This window comes from Thalassophryne amazonica, chromosome 20 (assembly GCF_902500255.1).
Source record: "Thalassophryne amazonica chromosome 20, fThaAma1.1, whole genome shotgun sequence".
Lineage (NCBI taxonomy): Eukaryota > Metazoa > Chordata > Actinopteri > Batrachoidiformes > Batrachoididae > Thalassophryne > Thalassophryne amazonica.
This window is the reverse complement of record NC_047122.1, coordinates 66,270,942-66,289,861: the sequence shown is the minus strand read 5'-3', so window position 1 is coordinate 66,289,861 and position 18,920 is coordinate 66,270,942. Positions and strand designations below refer to the sequence as shown.

At 43.8% G+C, this 18,920-nt stretch overlaps 1 protein-coding gene across 1 annotated transcript in view; it reads left to right on the top strand.

Annotated features, from left to right (window-relative positions):
• Positions 1-18,920, top strand: part of trappc9 (trafficking protein particle complex 9) — a 417,688-nt gene that overhangs the window by 60,250 nt on the left and 338,518 nt on the right. The window contains 1 exon segment of the mRNA XM_034160137.1: positions 14,200-14,285. Coding sequence (XP_034016028.1) covers positions 14,200-14,285 — 86 coding nt within the window.

Sequence of the window (18,920 nt, the reverse complement as noted above, 5' to 3'; positions counted from 1 at the left end):
GGTGGTGTCTGGAAACCATCGGGAGGAGATTGAGTTTTTTGTAACTCCTTCTACCTCCCGCGTGATTTTGGGCATCCATGGATGTTGAAGCACAATCCCGGATGATTGGCCGTCTGGGGTGGTGGTTCAGTGGAGCGAAACCTGCCATCGGGGGTGTTTAGGATCCTCGGTTCCTCCCGGTTCACAGGCTAAGGAGGAGGTCAAAGTCCCTCCCAATCTGACGGCAGTGCCGGTTGAGTACCACGATCTTGCTGACGTCTCAGCAAGGATCTGGCACTCACCCTTTCCCCCGCACCGTCCGTACGATTGTGCCATTGATTGGTTCCAGGCGCTGAGTTCCCGTCCAGCCGGCTGTACAACCTCTCACGACCTGAGCAGCGAATCAATGGAGACCTACATCCGGGACTCATTAGCTGCCGGGCTGATCCGGAACTCCCCCTCCCCGATGGGGGCAGGTTTCTTTTTTGTGGGCAAGAAAGATGGCGGACTCCGTCCATGCATTGATTACAGGGGCTGAATGAGATTACGGTTCGCAACCGATACCCGTTGCCATTGTTAGATTCCGTGTTCACCCCCCTGCATGGAGCCAAAATCTTTTACTACCTGGATCTTAGAAATGCGTATCACCTGGTTCGGATCCGGAAGGGAGACGAATGGAAGACGGCATTTAACACCCCGTTAGGTCACTTTGAGTACCTGGTCATGCCGTTCGGCCTCACCCAACGCCCCCGCGACGTTCCAAGCCTTGGTTAACGACGTCTTGCGGGACTTCCTGCACCGATTCGTCTCGTATATCTGGACGATATTCTCATCTTTTCTCATATCCTGAGACCCATGTCCAGCATGTACGTCAGATCCTGCAGCGGTTGTTAGAGAACCGACTGTTTGTGAAGGGCGAGAAGTGCGAGTTTCACCGCACGTCTTTGTCCTTCCTGGGGTTTATAATCTCCTCCAACTCCGTCGCCCCTGATCCGGCCAAGGTTGCGGCGGTGAGAGATTGGCCCCAACCAACAAGCCGTAGGAAGCTGCAACAGTTCCTCGGTTTCGCTAATTTCTATAGGAGGTTCGTTAAGGGCTACAGTCAGGTAGTTAGCCCCCTGACAGCCCTGACCTCTCCAAAAGTCCCCTTCACCTGGTCGGATCGGTGCGAAGCCGCGTTCAAGGAGTTGAAACGACGGTTCTCTACTGCGCCAGTTTTGGTGCAGCCCGACCCTAGCCGCCAGTTCATGCTTGAAGTGGACGCCTCTGACTCAGGGATAGGAGCCGTGCTTTCCCAGAGCGGAGAGACCGATAAGGTTCTTCACCCGTGTGCCTACTTTTCACGCAGGTTGACCCCGGCTGAACGGAACTATGACGTCGGCAATCGAGAACTCCTTGCGGTGAAAGAGGCTCTTGAGGAGTGGAGACACCTGTTGGAGGGAGCGTCCTGTGCCGTTCACGGTTTTCACTGACCATCGGAACCTGGAGTATATCAGGACCGCCAAGCGGCTGAACCCCAGGCAAGCCCGCTGGTCACTGTTCTTCGGGCGTTTTGACTTCCGGATCACCTATCGCCCCGGGACCAAGAACCAGAGGTCGGATGCCTTGTCCCGGGTACACAAAGAGGAGGTCAAAACTGCACTGTCGGATCCACCGGAGCCCATCCTGCCTGAGTCCACTATCGTGGCCACCCTCACCTGGGACGTGGAGAAGACCGTCCGGGAGGCCCTGGCACGGAGCCCGGACCCAAGAACAGGTCCAAAGAACCGTCTGTACGTCCCACCAGAGGCCAGAGCTGCAGTCTTGGACTTCTGTCACGGTTCCAAGCTCTCCTGTCATCCAGGGGTGCGAAGGACCGTGGCAGTTGTCCGGCAGCGCTTCTGGTGGGCGTCTATGGAGGCAGACGTCCGGGAATATATCCAGGCCTGCACCACCTGTGCCAGGGGCAAGGCAGTACACACGAAGGCCCAAGGACTCCTCCAGCTGCTGCCGGTGCCTCATCGCCCCTGGTCCCACATCGGCCTGGATTTCGTCACGGGCCTCCCGCCGTCCCAGGGCAACACCACCATCTTCACGATAGTGGACCGTTTCTCCAAGGCGGCCCACTTCGTGGCCCTCCTGAAGCTCCCAACAGCCCAGGAGACAGCAGACCTCCTGGTCCACCACGTTGTCCGTCTGCATGGGATACCCTCCGACATCGTCTCAGATCGTGGTCCCCAGTTCTCCTCACACGTCTTGAGGAGCTTCTGCAGGGAACTGGGGGCCACCGTGAGCCTCTCGTCCGGGTACCATCCACAGACGAACGGACAGGCAGAGCGGGTCAACCAGGAACTGGAACAGACCCTCCGCTGCGTCACATCCGCGCACCCGACGGCCTGGAGTAACCATCTGTCCTGGATCGAGTATTCGCATAACAGCCAGGTATCTTCGGCCACCGGCCTCTCCCCATTTGAGGTGTGTTTGGGGTATCAGCCCCCGTTGTTTCCCGTGGTGGAGGGAGAGGTCGGTGTGCCCTCGGTCCAGGCCCACCTGCGGGAAGTGCCGTCGGGTGTGGCGCTACGCCCGTTCTGCCTTGTTGAAGGCCCGGACGAGGGCGAAGACCATGCAGACCGCCGGCAATCCCCGGCCCCTGCTTACCAGCCCGGGCAGGAGGTGTGGCTTTCCACGAAGGACTCCCCCTCCAGGTGGACTCCCCGAAACTTCAGGACAGGTACATTGGCCCCTTCAAAATCCTCAAAGTCCTCAGTCCTGCCGCAGTGAAGCTCCAACTCCCGGCTTCACTGCGGATCCATCCGGTTTTCCACGTGTCACGTATCAAACCTCATCACACCTCACCCCTCTGTGCTCCCGGAACGGCGCCCCCTCCTGCTCGGATCATCGATGGGGGGCCGGCTTGGACGGTGCGCCGGCTCCTGGACGTCCGTCGGATGGGTCGGGGGTTACCAGTACTTGGTGGACTGGGAGGGGTATGGACCCGAAGAACGCTCCTGGGTGAAGAGGAGCTTCATCCTGGATCCGGCCCTCCTGGCCGACTTCTACCGTCGACACCCCAACAAGCCGGGTCGGGCTCCAGGAGGCGCCCGTTGAGGGGGGGGTCCTGTTGTGTGTGGGCCGCCAGAAGAGGAGGTACTGCTGGCCCACCACCAGTGGGCGCCTCTGCCTGAAGTGCGGGCTTCAGGCACGAGAGGGCGCTGCCGCCATGGACACAGCCTGGGGTGACAGCTGTCGCTCATTACCTCTTGACAGCTGTCACCCATCTACTCAACATCATCTCACTCCATAAAGATCAGACGTCATCTCCACCTCGTTGCCGAGATATCATACTTCATTGGAGGTAATATCCTCAGCCTTTTGTAAATCTGTTTATTGTGAGTGTTTGCAGGAGAACCAGTCGTTTTTGAGGAGGCTGTGCAATACGGCGCTCCTTTTCAGCTGAGACCGCTGCAACGTGCTGAGTGTGAGGTGGAGGTGGCATTCCCACTGTTATTGTTACTGGGTGTACACACACCACACTTGACTGTCTTTGTTCTTCGCCAGCAGTACCAGATCCGACAGTCGGGACGGTGATCACCTGGGAATTCGGGACTTGGCGGCTCCAGTATTCACCAGGTTCTGGGGCGGCGGAAATCGTGTGGTTCGGCTCTCCTCAGGACAGACGTCTTCTATCCTCGAGCCTGCCCACACGTCACCTTTGTGTATTGACTGTTGTGATATTCTGAGATTGTCTGTATGTTCGTTGTGCACATTCACAACATTAAATTGTTATTTTGGCTCATCTATTGACCGTTCATTTGCGCCCTCTGTTGTGGGTCTGTGTCACTACACTTTCCCAACACGGTTACTTTTTTAGACCAAGCAGAGGGAAAAAAATATGGAATCACTCAATTCTGAGGAAAAAATTATGGAATCATGAAAACAAAAGAACGCTCCAACACAGTATTTTGTTGCACCACCTCTGGCTTTTATAACAGCTTGCAGTCTCTGAGGGCATGGACTTAATGAGTGACAAACAGTACTCTTCATCAATCTGGCTCCAACTTTCTCTGATTGCTGTTGCCAGATAGCTTTGCAGGTTGGAGCCTTGTCATGGACAATTTTCTTCAACTTCCACCAAAGATTTTCAATTGGATTAGATCCGGACTATTTGCAGGCCATGACATTGACCCTATGTGTCTTTTTGCAAGGAATGTTTTCACAGTTTTTGCTCTATGGCAGAGCATTATCATCTTGAAAAATGATTTCATCATCCCCAAACATCCTTTCAATTGACGGGATAAGAAAGTGTCCAAAATATCACGTAAACTTGTGCATTTATTGATGATGTAATGACAGCCATCTCCCCAGTGCCTTTACCTGACATGCAGCCCCATATCATCAATGACTGTGGAAATTTACATGTTCTCTTCAGGCAGTCATCTTTATAAATCTCATTGGAACGGCACCAAACAAAGTTCCAGCATCATCACCTTGCCCAATGCAGATCGAGATTCATCACTGAATATGACTTTCATCCAGTCATCCACAGTCCATGATTGCTTTTCTTAGCCCATTGTAACCTTGTTTTTTTCTGTTTAGGTGTTAATGATGGCTTTCGTTTAGTTTTTCTGTATGTAAATCCCATTTCCTTTAGGCGGTTTCTTACAGTTCGGTCACAGACGTTGACTCCAGTTTCCTCCCATTCGTTCCTCATTTGTTTTGTTGTGCTTTAAGTTTCTGTCTTGACGCTTTGATGTCTTCCTTGGTCTACCAGTATGTTGCCTTTAACAACCTTCCCATGTTGTTTGTATTTGGTCCAGAGTTTAGACACAGCTGACTGTGAACAACCAACATCTTTTGCAACATTGCGTGATGATTTACCCTCTTTTAAGAGTTTGATAATCCTCTTCTTTGTTTCAATTGACATCTCTCGTGTTGGAGCCATGATTCATATCAGTCCAGTCAGTTTTAGATGCAGACTAACGAGCAGATCTGATTTGATGCAGGTGTTAGTTTTGGGGATGAAAATTTACAGGGTGATTCCATAATTTATTCCTTATAATTGAGTGAGTCCATATTTTTTTCCCTCTGCTTGGTCTAAAAAAGTAACCGTTACTGACTGGCACAATTTTTTTTCTTGATTTCTTAAAGTGTTTCTTAAAGCCAGAAAGTTGCCATTTGAAATGACTTTAGTGTTGTGTCATGTCTGTGATCTGCTTTTTTCTACAAAATTAAACAACTGAATGAACATCCTCCGAGGCCGGTGATTCCATAATTACTGCCAGGGGTTGTATAAGAAAAGGATCTATACACTGCTTTAAACAGGGATTTTCCACCTTAGTTCTCTAATTACATCCTGCCTGTCTTAAAATATATATAATAATTTTATATATATATATATATATACCTGTTCAGAATGTAAAATGTTACAAAATCTTTTGAGCCACATGTTGTTCTTGTTCCATTAATAAAATAAAAGATCTGTGACAAATGTTGTTGTAATCAGACATTGTTTAGGGGTCCCCCAAAAAGTAACAATTTTCCCAAACAAGCAAAAAGAGAAGACAACTTCCAGTAATGTTCTCCTCTGGGTGACCAATCAACCACCACTTTTTGCTATTAGAAGCATCACATGTACCTGTAAAAAAAAATAATGGCACCAGAGTCTTCTCCCGTTAGGGTATCATTGCCTTGCCAGTGGCGGGAGAGGAAAATGTGTCACTCTGGGGGGCCTCTAAAACTGATTGAGTTCAAATTTGGTCTGCACCATAAAACTGTATAGAGTTACAAAAAAAGGTAGAGAGGGGGCATGTCATCTGGCATATGGCATACCTTCAGGCTGTCAACGCAGCTTTTGTTCATATATATTAATGAATGAATGAATGAATGAATTTTATTCAGCACACACGGGTCCAGAACAACAAAAACTTGCAACAAAAGAGAGAAATAATAAAATAGTCCAACAATGCACCCATGTGCCCGAAAGGGTGTAGGCAGAAACACAAGCTTGTAAATGCCTACATATAACCAAAATCACGAAGTATACATTGATCCATGAATTTGAATTACAAGAAAACACAAACATGCAAGCAGCAGTGCACAACAAAATCAGAACACAACCAATCACGTCACAACAGAATCAGTAAACCTAATTTAACATGCCATAGCAAGTAATCAAATCATTTTTACAGAGCCTTTTGAAACCAACCAAACTACCAAGTGATTTTATATTATCCGGGCAATTATTCCAAATATTTACACCTTTAACAGAAATACAATGACTTTTTACAGCAGCAATCTTATTCGTAAATTTCTACATGCGTTCCTGGGCTTATTACCAATTATGATGTACTTTGTTTTACCAAAGTGATGCAACAATTTGTTAGAATCAAACCATTCCTTAAACCTCTGTAGTTCCCTCTCCGTCGTGTTACCCCGTAATGTGATAACTAAGCATGGCAAATGGTGCAAATTATTCTGTTTTAACAACCTTATTCATTAAACAGGCATCACTTTTTACCAGAATGGCAGAAACTTTAACTTTAGACCCCTGTACAAACAGAAATGGACCTTGGTCACCATTTTTACAGTTCATACCAAATAACTCTATAACATTTTGTGATAGATAGTCAAAACTTTATGTTTTTGTCATTGTTACCGTCAGACAATAATGTGGTCTAGTTTTTTAATACGGCTGGCACATTTTTAAATGTTGACCAGTGTGTAATCCTACAGTGACCCCGGGCTGGCTGTAGCTGCCACCCTGGGTTGGGCTGTCATACATCTTTGTATAGACCATGCAGTGGTGGGCACAGTTCCGATAACCGATAATTATCGAAGATAATGTTATCATGATCGGATTATCTTTTCAGATAACTTTGAAAACCATTATCGGACTAATTATCTTCCGATAAATTTTTGTCTGATAATTTTTAGGCCGTTAACGTGGTAAACAAAGCTGAACAGCTACAAACACTTATAAAATTTAAAATCAGTTGAGCACCTACCTGTTAAATGTTTTGTAGCAGAGGAGAGCTGCTTCGAGAAGAAACCGCTCTATCCTCTGCAATCAAAGGGGAACTGGTCACAAAAAAAAAAAAACTAATTTATTTTAACCCCATACTGATACGGGGGCAGTATCACCCAAGTCAGCCAGAGGCATACATTTTTAACTTATGGTTCAAATTTTAACCAAACTAATTTCAATCAAGTTATTTAAATTAATGTCACATCTGAAGTTTTATAGAGTGAAAATATCAGATATATGTTTTAGTTTTAAAGTAATGCGCTAATTTTTAAGGTTTTATTGTGGACATGCTGTGTCCAGGTGCATTATGTGTAGGATAGTGTGTAGGTAATCTCAGTATGTTCACGACATGAGAAATGCATTTGAGACACTCTGATCAGGCTCCACGGACAACAGCATTAAACTATAGTGCCTAAAACTACTCGGTTCCAGCTCAAACTGTACCACAGAACCGCACGGTGTAAAAGTTCAGAGCACACCATTTATGTTCTCACACACATTGTACGTTCAAAAACCACACGTCGGACTCGTGTTTCCAGAAGCAAAACATAAACAGAAGCTTTTTTTCAAACTTAATTTACAAAAACTCTTGATGGGAGACATCAAAGTTTAAAAAAAAATAATTACAAGACAGGTCTGCTGTGTTTGCACAGGCACAGTGCGAGAGGTTGGACGTGTGTAGCGCTTCAGCAGCGAGATACCCTCACGACGGCCAGCCAGAATATCAAACAGGTTTGATTTTCATCTGAACATATGATCGCCAGTCAGGAGGTGGTTGTGAGATGTTAAATGCAGCTCGTTACTCCATGTATACTAAATGATGCAGGACGAGCAATTAACCTGAAACTCAGTGTGATCCAAAAAATTCTCGCAGGAATGAAAAATCAGCTGAAAAATGGCCAAAACTCGCACTGGCACTAGTAGATCATGGCACTGTTCTATTTAGTTTGACACCTGTTATATCAGGTGGTTATCTAATTACAACTTGGCTTTTTTTTTTTTGAAAATGCCTTTTTTTTTTTTTTACAAATAAAAAATGGCATATTTTACAAAAGCAAATTTATCTGTAAACACCAACACACGACACACCTCGCATTAACGTGTTGGTTTACATAGAATGAATGAGTCAACTAATCAGTGTTAGCCGAGGCACATTTTACCCAGAATGCCATCTGTCTGTGTTTGTTACAAAACTTCAGATTTAGTGCATTATTCAACGTTAAAAGATATATGTTATATCTTAACTTTGCACAAATGACAGAATTGACATTAATGGAGTTATTCTATCAGTATTCATTTTATTTACGCCAAACCATAACTCAGCATTGCTTTATTTTCCAAGACCTTTGCCTGACAGCAGCATTGTGATTGGGTAGAGAGCTGGGCTTTGTGGCTCCTCTCAGCTTGCTTCTGTGCTGGAAGCCATGTAGTAAACTGGAGCTTCCAGCAGGGGGCAGGACGCTCAAAGACAGAAGTGCTGACTCATTGTTTGGGTCTGTTGTCGCTTTTGATGCTTCCAGAAGTGATCATGGTATTAGAACTCAAAATCAGCTTGTTAGTAGTTGCAAGTGTACCGGAGACGATACTGCAATTTATCGGTTATCTGTAACTTCCGATACATTTTTGGGTGGTTTATCGTTTTAGCTTTATCAAAGGTAACTTTTCAGTTATCTGATTATCTGTTATCAAAGTTAATTTTTTGGTTATCTGTGCCCACCACTGAGACTATGGTATACTGAGGCTGGATTGTAAGCCTGGTTTGTGCACCTCATGTGGTTTCAAAAACCTGCTTAGCCCATGGAATATTTCACTTATTTCCACTTTCTTAAGTGTAGCATGCTATGCACCTGGTGCACTCCAGAGGGATTGATATCACACACTCTGACTGATTCAGTTCATGTTGTACCATGAACATGCTCAGAACCAGTGATGAGGATTAGTCCACCCTCAATGCACTTTGCACTCAACTTTTTTACTGCGTGTGCAGTAGATCACCAAGGAAGGACATGTGTAAACTAACACCTGATCATCAGACAGAACTCACAGTAATCAAGATTTAAACCTCAATTGGGCAAATATAAGTTATTTATTTTAACTTAAAATGTCTAAGAATATACTTGAAGTCAACATCCGAAGTTCTACAGCATCTTAATTTAATTTGAATTGTACTACTTACATTACGAGGGAACATCAGCTTTGACATTTTGTCCAGTGTTTTTTGGACCCGAGCAATTGGAAAAGGATAAAGGGGGGGATGCCCAAGTATTTCCTGACTGGTGCGGACAGGTGGCTACATTCATGAGTGGATAGATTGGGCGCTGTGCCTGGGTGGTTGCCATCCAGAACCCAGTTGTGCTTTGGATGCAGTGACGCATGACAACATAATCTCAAGAGCTTGGATTTACCTCTGTTGGAATAAATTCTCTCCTGCTCTGTGGTTGCTTTCATACACTGGGTCGTGCACCGATGACCAGATGTGTTATTCAGTATGGCAGATAAATGTTGCTGATAGTTTTATAGAATTTCTCTATAGTACATTGTAATGTCAGTAAGCGTCCTTCAGTGCAATAAAACAGTGCAGGCAAGATGTATTTCAGCAACATAATTTACCATTTAGGAAAACAGTGTGCAGTGTTTAAATGTGCAGCAGTTCATCGAATGATGGCATTTTATTGCACTTTTAAGACCTCTCTGCATACTGTGCATCCGGAGAGTGCTTGCATTACTTCACTTTTTCCACGTTTTATGTTACAGCCTTATTTCAAAATGGATGAAATTATTATTTTTTGGTCAGATTTTTACATACAATACACCATAATGATAATGTGAAAAGTAATGTGTGTGTGTGTGTGTGTGTGTGTATATATATATATATATATATATATATATATATATATATATATATATATATATTTTTTGCTAACTTATTAAATAAAAAAATAAAAAAATCACACGTATTCATAGCCTTTGTCATGAAGCTCAAAATTGAGCTCTCATCATTGAGATGTTTCTACAGGTTGATTGGAGTCCACCTGGGATAAAGTCAGTTGATTGGACATGATTTGGAAAGACACACACCTGTCTACATATAAGGTCCCACAGTTGACAGTCAGAGCACAAACCAAGCATGAAGTCAAAGGAATTGTCTGTAGACCTCTGAGAATCAGAATCAGACAATCAGAAAAGTTTTATTGTCATATGAGTGAACAAGTTCACAACATTAGGAAATTAAGATAAATAAATGGTGATGATAAATGGTGATAGCAACAATCTAGAGTTGTAAAGGTTCTTGTTGATGAGGCTAACAGCAGAGGGGAAAAAACTGTTCTTATGGCAGGAGGTTCTGGTCCGAAGGGACCGTAGCCTCCTACCTGAGGGGAGGAGGTCAAAAAGGCTATATCCAGGGTGAGAAGGATCGGCTCTGATCCGACCTGGACGCCCCAGTGTCCTGGAGGTGTACAGGTCCTGAAGAGATGGAAGGTTGCAGCCAGTCACTTTCTCGGCAGAGCGTATAATGCGCTGTAGTCTCTGTATGTCCCTGGTGGTGGCTCCAGCATACCATACGGTGATGGAGGTGGTGAGGATGGACTCGATGATGGCAGTGTAAAACTGCACCATGATCCTTGCTGGCAGGTTGAATTTCTTCAACTGCCGCAGGAAGTACATCCTCTGCTGGGCCTTCTTGACAACAGAAATAATGGTGGACTCCCACCTGAGGTCCTGGGTTAGAGTGATTCCCAGGAAACAGAAGGTGTCCACTATGGTGATGGGGGTGTCTGCCAGGGTAATGATGGGGAGAGGGACAGGATGGAGGGATGGGGGGACAGAGAGAGGGATGGGGAGAGAGAGACAGGATTGTCTGGAGGCACAAATCTGGGGAAAGGTACAGAAACATTTCTGCTGCTTTGAAGGTCCCAATGCGCACAGTGGCCTCCAACATCTGTAAATGGAAGAAGTTCAGATCCACCAGGACTCTTCCTAGAGCTGGACACCCGTCTAAACTGAGCAATCGGGGGAGAAGGACCTTAGTCAGGGAGGTGACCAAGAACCTGATGGTCACTCTGTCAGAGATCCAGCATTCCTCTGTGGAGAGAGGAGAACCTTCCAGAAGGACAACCATCTCTGCAGCAATCCACCAATCAAGCCTGTATGATAGAGTGGCCAGATGGAAGCCACTCCTTAGTAAAAGGCACATGGCAGCCCACCTGGAGTTTGACAAAAGACACCTGAAGGACTCTCAGACCAGGAGAAACAAAATTCTTTGGTCTGATCAGACAAAGATTGAACTCTTTGGTGTCATGTTTGGAGGAAACCAGGCACCATCCCTACAGTGAAGCATGGTGGTGGCAGCATCATGCTGTGGGGATGTTTTTCAGCACAAGGAACTGGGAGACTAGTCAGGATTGAGGGAAAGATGAATGCACCAATGCACAGAGACATCCTGGATGAAAACCTGCTCCAGAGCGCTCTTGACCTCAGACTGGGGCGACGGTTCATCTTTCAGCAGGACAATGACCCTAAACACACAGCCAAGATATCAAAGGAGTGGCTTCAGGACAACTCTGTGAATGTCCTTGAGTGGTCCAGCCAGAGCCCAGACCTGAATCCGATTGAACATCTCTGGAGAGATCTGGAAATGGCTGTGCACTGATGCTCCCCATTCAACTTGATGGATGCTGCAAAGAGGAATGGGCCAAACTGCCCAAAGATAGGTGCACCAAGCTTGTGGCATCATATTCAAGCAGACTTGAGGCTGTAATTGCTGCCAAAGATGCATCAACAAAGTATTGAGCAAAGGCTGTGAATACTTATGTAGTACATGTGATTTCTTAGTTGTTTATTTTTCAATAATATGCAAAAATTTCAAAAACCTTTTCATGTTGTTAGTATGGGGTGTTGTGAGTAGAATTTTGAGGGGAAAAAAAATGAATTTACTCCATTTTGGAATAAGGCTGTAACATAAAGTGTGGAAAATGTGAAGCGCTGTGAATACTCTCTGGATGTAGTGTAGTCCCTATCACTGTGAGTGGAGGTGGGATTGAGGCAAGATGAAATAAAAATAGTCTGCTTTTTGGGGGGGTCTGTTACACATTTGTGTGGCTGTCAGAGTGTGGATGAGAGTCTGGCTGGAGGTTGTTTGGGCTTTTGTAGTCTTTCACCTTATAGATATTATTCTTTTGACTGACTTAATTTCCCAAGGTGCATGACTTGGAGTTTGCTTTCCATAAATCCCTCTTCCATGGCCTGTGCTTGGATTTTCTGGCCTTTTTTTTTTTTTTTTTTTTTGCAAGCCTATTTCCAGCAATAGTTTCTGTAAATGGACTGCAATGTATTTCATTTCAAAAATAGAAGCAGGCATGTCTGCATTGCCACTGAATTAGCTTCTCAATGAAACAAAAGTATTCAACACTCACTGAGAAATGATGAATGCCGCGTTACCATTTACAATGTGCTGCTTTATTAATAAAAGGAGGAGTAGGATTGTGCTGTTAAAGTCCAAGTTTTTTCCTCAGCACATCAATGATTCCTGCTTATTCCTGAATACCCCCTGAAAATCCATGAGATGGTGTCAGTGTTTTCTACACTATTTGCAGAAAGTTAATTAAAAAAAGTATTTCTCCCATCTCTTGGGTATATCTGCAATGCCGTTGAGTGGATGTGTCACTTTGGATACCACACATGCTCTACGGTCAACTGATGAACACAGGCTGTAGATGAGCAGCAGAACATTCACCATTCATTATGCCAGTAGAATACATGATTCATTAGCTATCTCTCTATAATTTCTCAAAACTCAATGCAATACGTATCCTTCGATACTTTGTATGTTTCATGATATCAGTACATGTGCTTAATACTGCTTATATAAATTTTGTTTAAATTAGAATTAGAAATTTTAGTGTATGGTGTTAGTGTGTCACCCACCTTTTTTTAATACCTTAGCTTCACTGTTTAATGTGTGTTTTATTAAAATTTTGTTTTGCGCATTTTCACCTTTTCTTTGCCTTTATCCCAAATTGACATCACAACCTGCATCTTTGTTTGATAAGATTACTAACACCAAGAGCCGTCATCATCTTCATATTTATCATATTTATGGCTTCCCTCACCCTAGCTCATCTGAGTTTATAGCTAAAAACCCCAAACAGATGCAGTTGTGCCTTAGACAGCACTTAAAGATATATTCACATCCCATTTTAGTTATGCAGAAAAGTTCAATTAAATAAACATATTCTTACATCAAATCAAATCAAATCAATTTTATTTATATAGCGCCAAATCACAACATACAGTTGCCCCAAGACGCTTTATATTGTAAGGCAAGGCCATACAATAATTACGTAAAAACCCCAACGGTCAAAACGACCCCCTGTGAGCAAGCACTTGGCGACAGTGGGAAGGAAAAACTCCCTTTTAACAGGAAGAAACCTCCAGCAGAACCAGGCTCAGGGAGGGGCAGTCTTCTGCTGGTTGGGGCTGAGGGAGAGAACCAGGAAAAAGACATGCTGTGGAAGAGAGCAGAGATCAATCACTAATGATTAAATGCAGAGTGGTGCATACAGAGCAAAAAGAGAAAGAAACACTCAGTGCATCATGGGAACCCCCCAGCAGTCTAAGTCTATAGCAGCATAACTAAGGGATGGTTCAGGGTCACCTGATCCAGCCCTAACTATAAGCTTTAGCAAAAAGGAAAGTTTTAAGCTTAATCTTAAAAGAACACTCATCAGTTCCACTCAGTGTAGAACTGTATTCAAACATAGAGTAATAGGAAACATTTTAGTTGTTAAAAATATTATTGTTGTTGTTGTTGTTATTATTATGAGCAGTAGTAGTGCCAAAAAATGTCAGAAGTGGACATTCCGTCCTCTTTCTTCTCTGGCTAAGTCCCTGACCTGTACAGTCTGAGCAGGAAGAATGAAGAACTCATATATTTATGTAGAAAGTGTCGCCTGATTGACAAGAAGGTTTTATCTGTTCTTTTTTCTTATGCCATCCTCACAGAGAGACTTTGTGCATGTTTGGGGAAAAGAGAGCAAAGTGTTAATATTTTTTTAACCCACAGTTAATGTGCTGCTGTTCTGTTTTTAGCTGCTTCATCCTTACAGCCAGATGATGCATTTTGATTACTAATGTTGACTATTGCTGTATCATTTAAATGAAACTCTAGTGATTGTAGCACTCCTGACTTCTTAATCTGTGCCTTTTTAAAAAAATAGATTTCCAGTGGGTTCAAGGAGATGTTTGTGAGGTGCAGCTAATGGTCTACAACCCAATGCCTTATGAACTTCGTGTGGAGAACATGGTGGGTGATTTTGCATTTATTTATTTATTTATTTTAACGTATAGGTTTTTGATATACAGTCACTTAGTACAATATTTGCTTAAACAAAATTTGCACTGTGCAGTTTGAACATTTTGCCATCATTTTCTCAAAGTGTGTGTTTGCTGACATGGTTTTCTTCCCTCTGCACCTCTTCAGGAACACAACGTTGTAATGATAGTGTTCTTTGATAGGCCAATTAAGACTGCTTAAAACATTTTTTTGACAGTTTACTGCCATAATGATCATATAGGATGGTTAGAATAAACTCCTGTCTACTGCTGGTGAGAACATGCCTCTGGGGAAGGTGAACACACACCCGCTGCCATTAAATTTTATGGTTTCCACTTACCTTTGTGTCAGACCAGATGAGTCTCTGCAGATATAAATGAGAGACAATTTGCTTGCTTTTTTTCTCTCTAAAATAAAGCTCGGATGCCATCAGACATCAGTGAGTACCATTACAGTGTATTGTTCAAGAACCCTGGTAACTGCAGCTTTTTAAGATCAGAACTTTTCCTTATTGAAACACGATGTTCCTACACACTACATCACCACTACCTCTCTATTTCTTACAAAATATTTTGCTTTTCTTCCTGCATGCTGATTTGTATGTTCATGAATATACTGATGTGGGGTTTTGTCAGGGCAGTTTTACTGTGTGTGTGTGTGTGTGTGTGTGTGTGTGTGTGTGTGTGTGTGTGTGTGTGTGTGTGTGTGTGTGTGTGTGTGTGTGTGTGTGTGTGTGTGTGTGTGTGTGTGGTACTACTCTAGCTCCTGATTAGCAACCTTCCAGCCAGGCCACCAGTCCATCCCCACCTCCCAAAAGTAGCTATTTTTCTGCCGCATTCAGGTGACAAATTGGTGTCCCCTTGTTCTTTTCCATTTACTGGGCTCTAAAGATCTGAGGCACCTGTGTGCTGGATCATGTTCAGGGAGGTATGTCATGTGGCTGTAGTGTCAGTTTCTGTTCCTTCACAATCCAAGTACTGCATATTCTGGACTAGAAGTTGTCATGATGAACAACATAAGTTGTACCAGTTAATAAATACCATTTATTTTTGAAACATGGTGCTACAGCTTCACGCAACAAGATGCAAAATGAATTGATGTACTTGTATAATGCAAACACTGTGTTGGTGAACAGAAGCTAATGAGCTACTTAATGTTATTGTACAAGGCACAAAATGCAAGTAAACTGCTTCTTTCGTCCACTCAGACGAACATAGGTGAAGGAAACATTCAGTGTAACTAAACACAGGAAAACAAATGTCGGTATCTGCCACAAAGATACCTGACCAATATTTATATTGTTCTTGTTGCTCACTTGCAAGCAGCTGGCACCGAATCCTGTTGAGACTTTGGTTGAACTCTCCACTTTACCCACTTTCAGTGAACTGCGAGCTTTTCCTCCGCTGTGCTCTGAGTTGAGAAACAGTTTTCTCTCAAAGCGTTCAGAGCTGTGGCTTTACAAAGACATGTTTAAGCTTTTTTTTCCCCTTTTATTTAAAACTCTGTGCCACTCTGTGTCTCCTCGCTAAAAACAGCTGATCCACAACACGTTATCTACAAATACACTCAACAAAAATATAAATGCAACACTTTTGGTTTTGCTCCCATTTTGTATGAGATGAACTCAAAGATCTAAACCTTTGTCCACATACACAATATCACCATTTCCCTCAAATATTGTTCACAAACCAGTCTAAATCTGTGATAGTGAGCACTTCTCCTTTGCTGAGATAATCCATCCCACCTCACAGGTGTGCCATATCAAGATGCTGATTAGACACCATGATTAGTGCACAGGTGTGCCTTAGACTGTCCACAATAAAAGGCCACTCTGAAAGGTGCAGTTTTATCACACAGCACAATGCCATAGATGTCGCAAGATTTGAGGGAGCGTGCAATTTGCATGCTGACAGCAGGAATGTCAACCAGAGCTGTTGCTCGTGTATTGAATGTTCATTTCTCTACCATAAGCCGTCTCCAAAGGCGTTTCAGAGAATTTGGCAGTACATCCAACCAGCCTCACAACCGCAGACCACGTGTAACCACACCAGCCCAGGACCTCCACATCCAGCATGTTCACCTCCAAGATCGTCTGAGACCAGCCACTCGGACAGCTGCTGAAACAATTGGTTTGCATAACCAAAGAATTTCTGCACAAACTGTCAGAAACCGTCTCAGAGAAGCTCATCTGCATGCTCGTCGTCCTCATCGGGGTCTCGGCCTGACTCCAGTTCGTCATCGTAACCGACTTGAGTGGGCAAATGCTCACATTCGCTGGCGTTTGGCACATTGGAGAGGTGTTCTCTTCACGGATGAATCCCGGTTCACACTGTTCAGGGGAGATGGCAGACAGCGTGTGTGGCGTCATGTGGGTGAGCGGTTTTCTGATGTCAATGTTGTGGATCGAGTGGCCCATGGTGGCGGTGGGTTTATGGTATGGGCAGGCGTCTGTTATGGACGAAGAACACGTGCATTTTATTGATGGCATTTTGAATGCACAGAGATACCGTGACGAGATCCTGAGGCCCATTGTTGTGCCATACATCCAAGAACATCACCTCATGTTGCAGCAGGATAATGCACGGCCCCATGTTGCAAGGATCTGTACACAATTCTTGGAAGCTGAAAATGTCCCAGTTCTTGCATGGCCGGCATACTCACCGGACATGTCACCCATTGAGCATGTTTGGGATACTCTGGACCGCCGTATACGACAGCGTGTACCAGTTCCTGCCAATATCCAGCAACTTCGCACAGCCATTGAAGAGGAGTGGACCAACATTCCACAGGCCACAATTGACAACCTGATCAACTCTATGCGAAGGAGATGTGTTGCACTGCATGAGGCAAATGGTGGTCACACCAGATACTGACTGGTATCTCCCCCCCCCCCCCAATAAAACAAAACTGCACCTTTCAGAGTGGCCTTTTATTGTGGGAAGTCTAAGGCACACCTGTGCACTAATCATGGTGTCTAATCAGCATCTTGATATGGCACACCTGTGAGGTGGGATGGATTATCTCAGCAAAGGAGAAGTGCTCACTATCACAGATTTAGACTGGTTTGTGAACAATATTTGAGGGAAATGGTGATATTGTGTATGTGGAAAAAGTTTTAGATCTTTGAGTTCATCTAATACAAAATGGGAGCAAAACCAAAAGTGTTGCATTTATATTTTTGTTGAGTGTACTAACCCAAATGCGCTTAAAGTCTCTTTCTGAGGACGACATGATATATATATATATAAAAAAAGAAGCTGATAAAACTTTACCTGTCAATGTGATCGTGTTTTCTGCATAAATAAACGTTATTCATTCTTCTGATTAGACAGCAAGTTAGGGGCGAATCCACGCAGGAAGGCGACGTGGGTGGGGGGACGGTGGCTTCCCACAACAGCCTTAGATTAAAGGTCCACTTTTGAAGACATTTTTTCATACTATTACTACTTATAATAATAATAATAATAATTTCAACAACTAAAATGTTTAAAAATAATTTAAATGTTAAAAAAGTGTTAAAGAATTTAATCGTTACATTTATATACAATGTTGGTTAGAAATTGTACGTTTTACTGTTATGTTGTTGTCACCAGTTAAATATGAGGTCAAGAAAGATGTCTTTATTTACTTTTTATAAAAACAAGTATTTATGTTCATTGAAAGAAAGGAGGCTATAAAGTGAGTATTGGCAAAATGGGTTATCATTTTCATGTTGAGGTGGTGGGGGGTTGTTCATGGCAGCTGCTGAAAGTAACTAATAACTAGTAATCTAACTTGGTCCCTTTTAAAATTGTGTAATCAGTGAAGTAACAGTTACTTTTTCAAGGAGTAATCAGTAATTGGACTACTTTTTCAAAGTCAATCAATTAATTTATTTTTTATTTATATAGCGCCAAATCACAACAAACAGTTGCCCCAAGGTGCTTTATATTGTAAGGCAAGGCCATACAATAATTACGTAAAAACCCCAATGGTCAAAACGACCCCCTGTGAGCAAGCACTTGGCGACAGTGGGAAGGAAAAACTCCCTTTTAACAGGAAGAAACCTCCAGCAGAACCAGGCTCAGGGAGGGGCAGTCTTCTGCTGGGACTGGTTGGGGCTGAGGGAGAGAACCAGGAAAAAGACATGCTGTGGAGGGGAGCAGAGATCAATCACTAATGATTAAATGCAGAGTGGTGCATACAGAGCAAAAAGAGAAAGAAACACTCAGTGCATCATGGGAACCCCCCAGCAGTCTAAGTCTATGGATGGTTCAGGGTCACCCGATCCAGCCCTAACTATAAGCTTTAGCAAAAAGGAAAGTTTTAAGCCTAATCTTAAAAGTAGAGAGGGTGTCTGTCTCCCTGATCTGAATTGGGAGCTGGTTCCACAGGACAGGAGCCTGAAAGCTGAAGGCTCTGCCTCCCATTCTACTCTTACAAACCCTAGGAACTACACATAAGCCTGCAGTCTGAGAGCGAAGCGCTCTATTGGGGTGATATGGTACTATGAGGTCCCTAAGATAAGATGGGACCTGATTATTCAAAACCTTATAAGTAAGAAGAAGAATTTTAAATTCTGTTCTAGAATTAACAGGAAGCCAATGAAGAGAGGCCAATATGGGT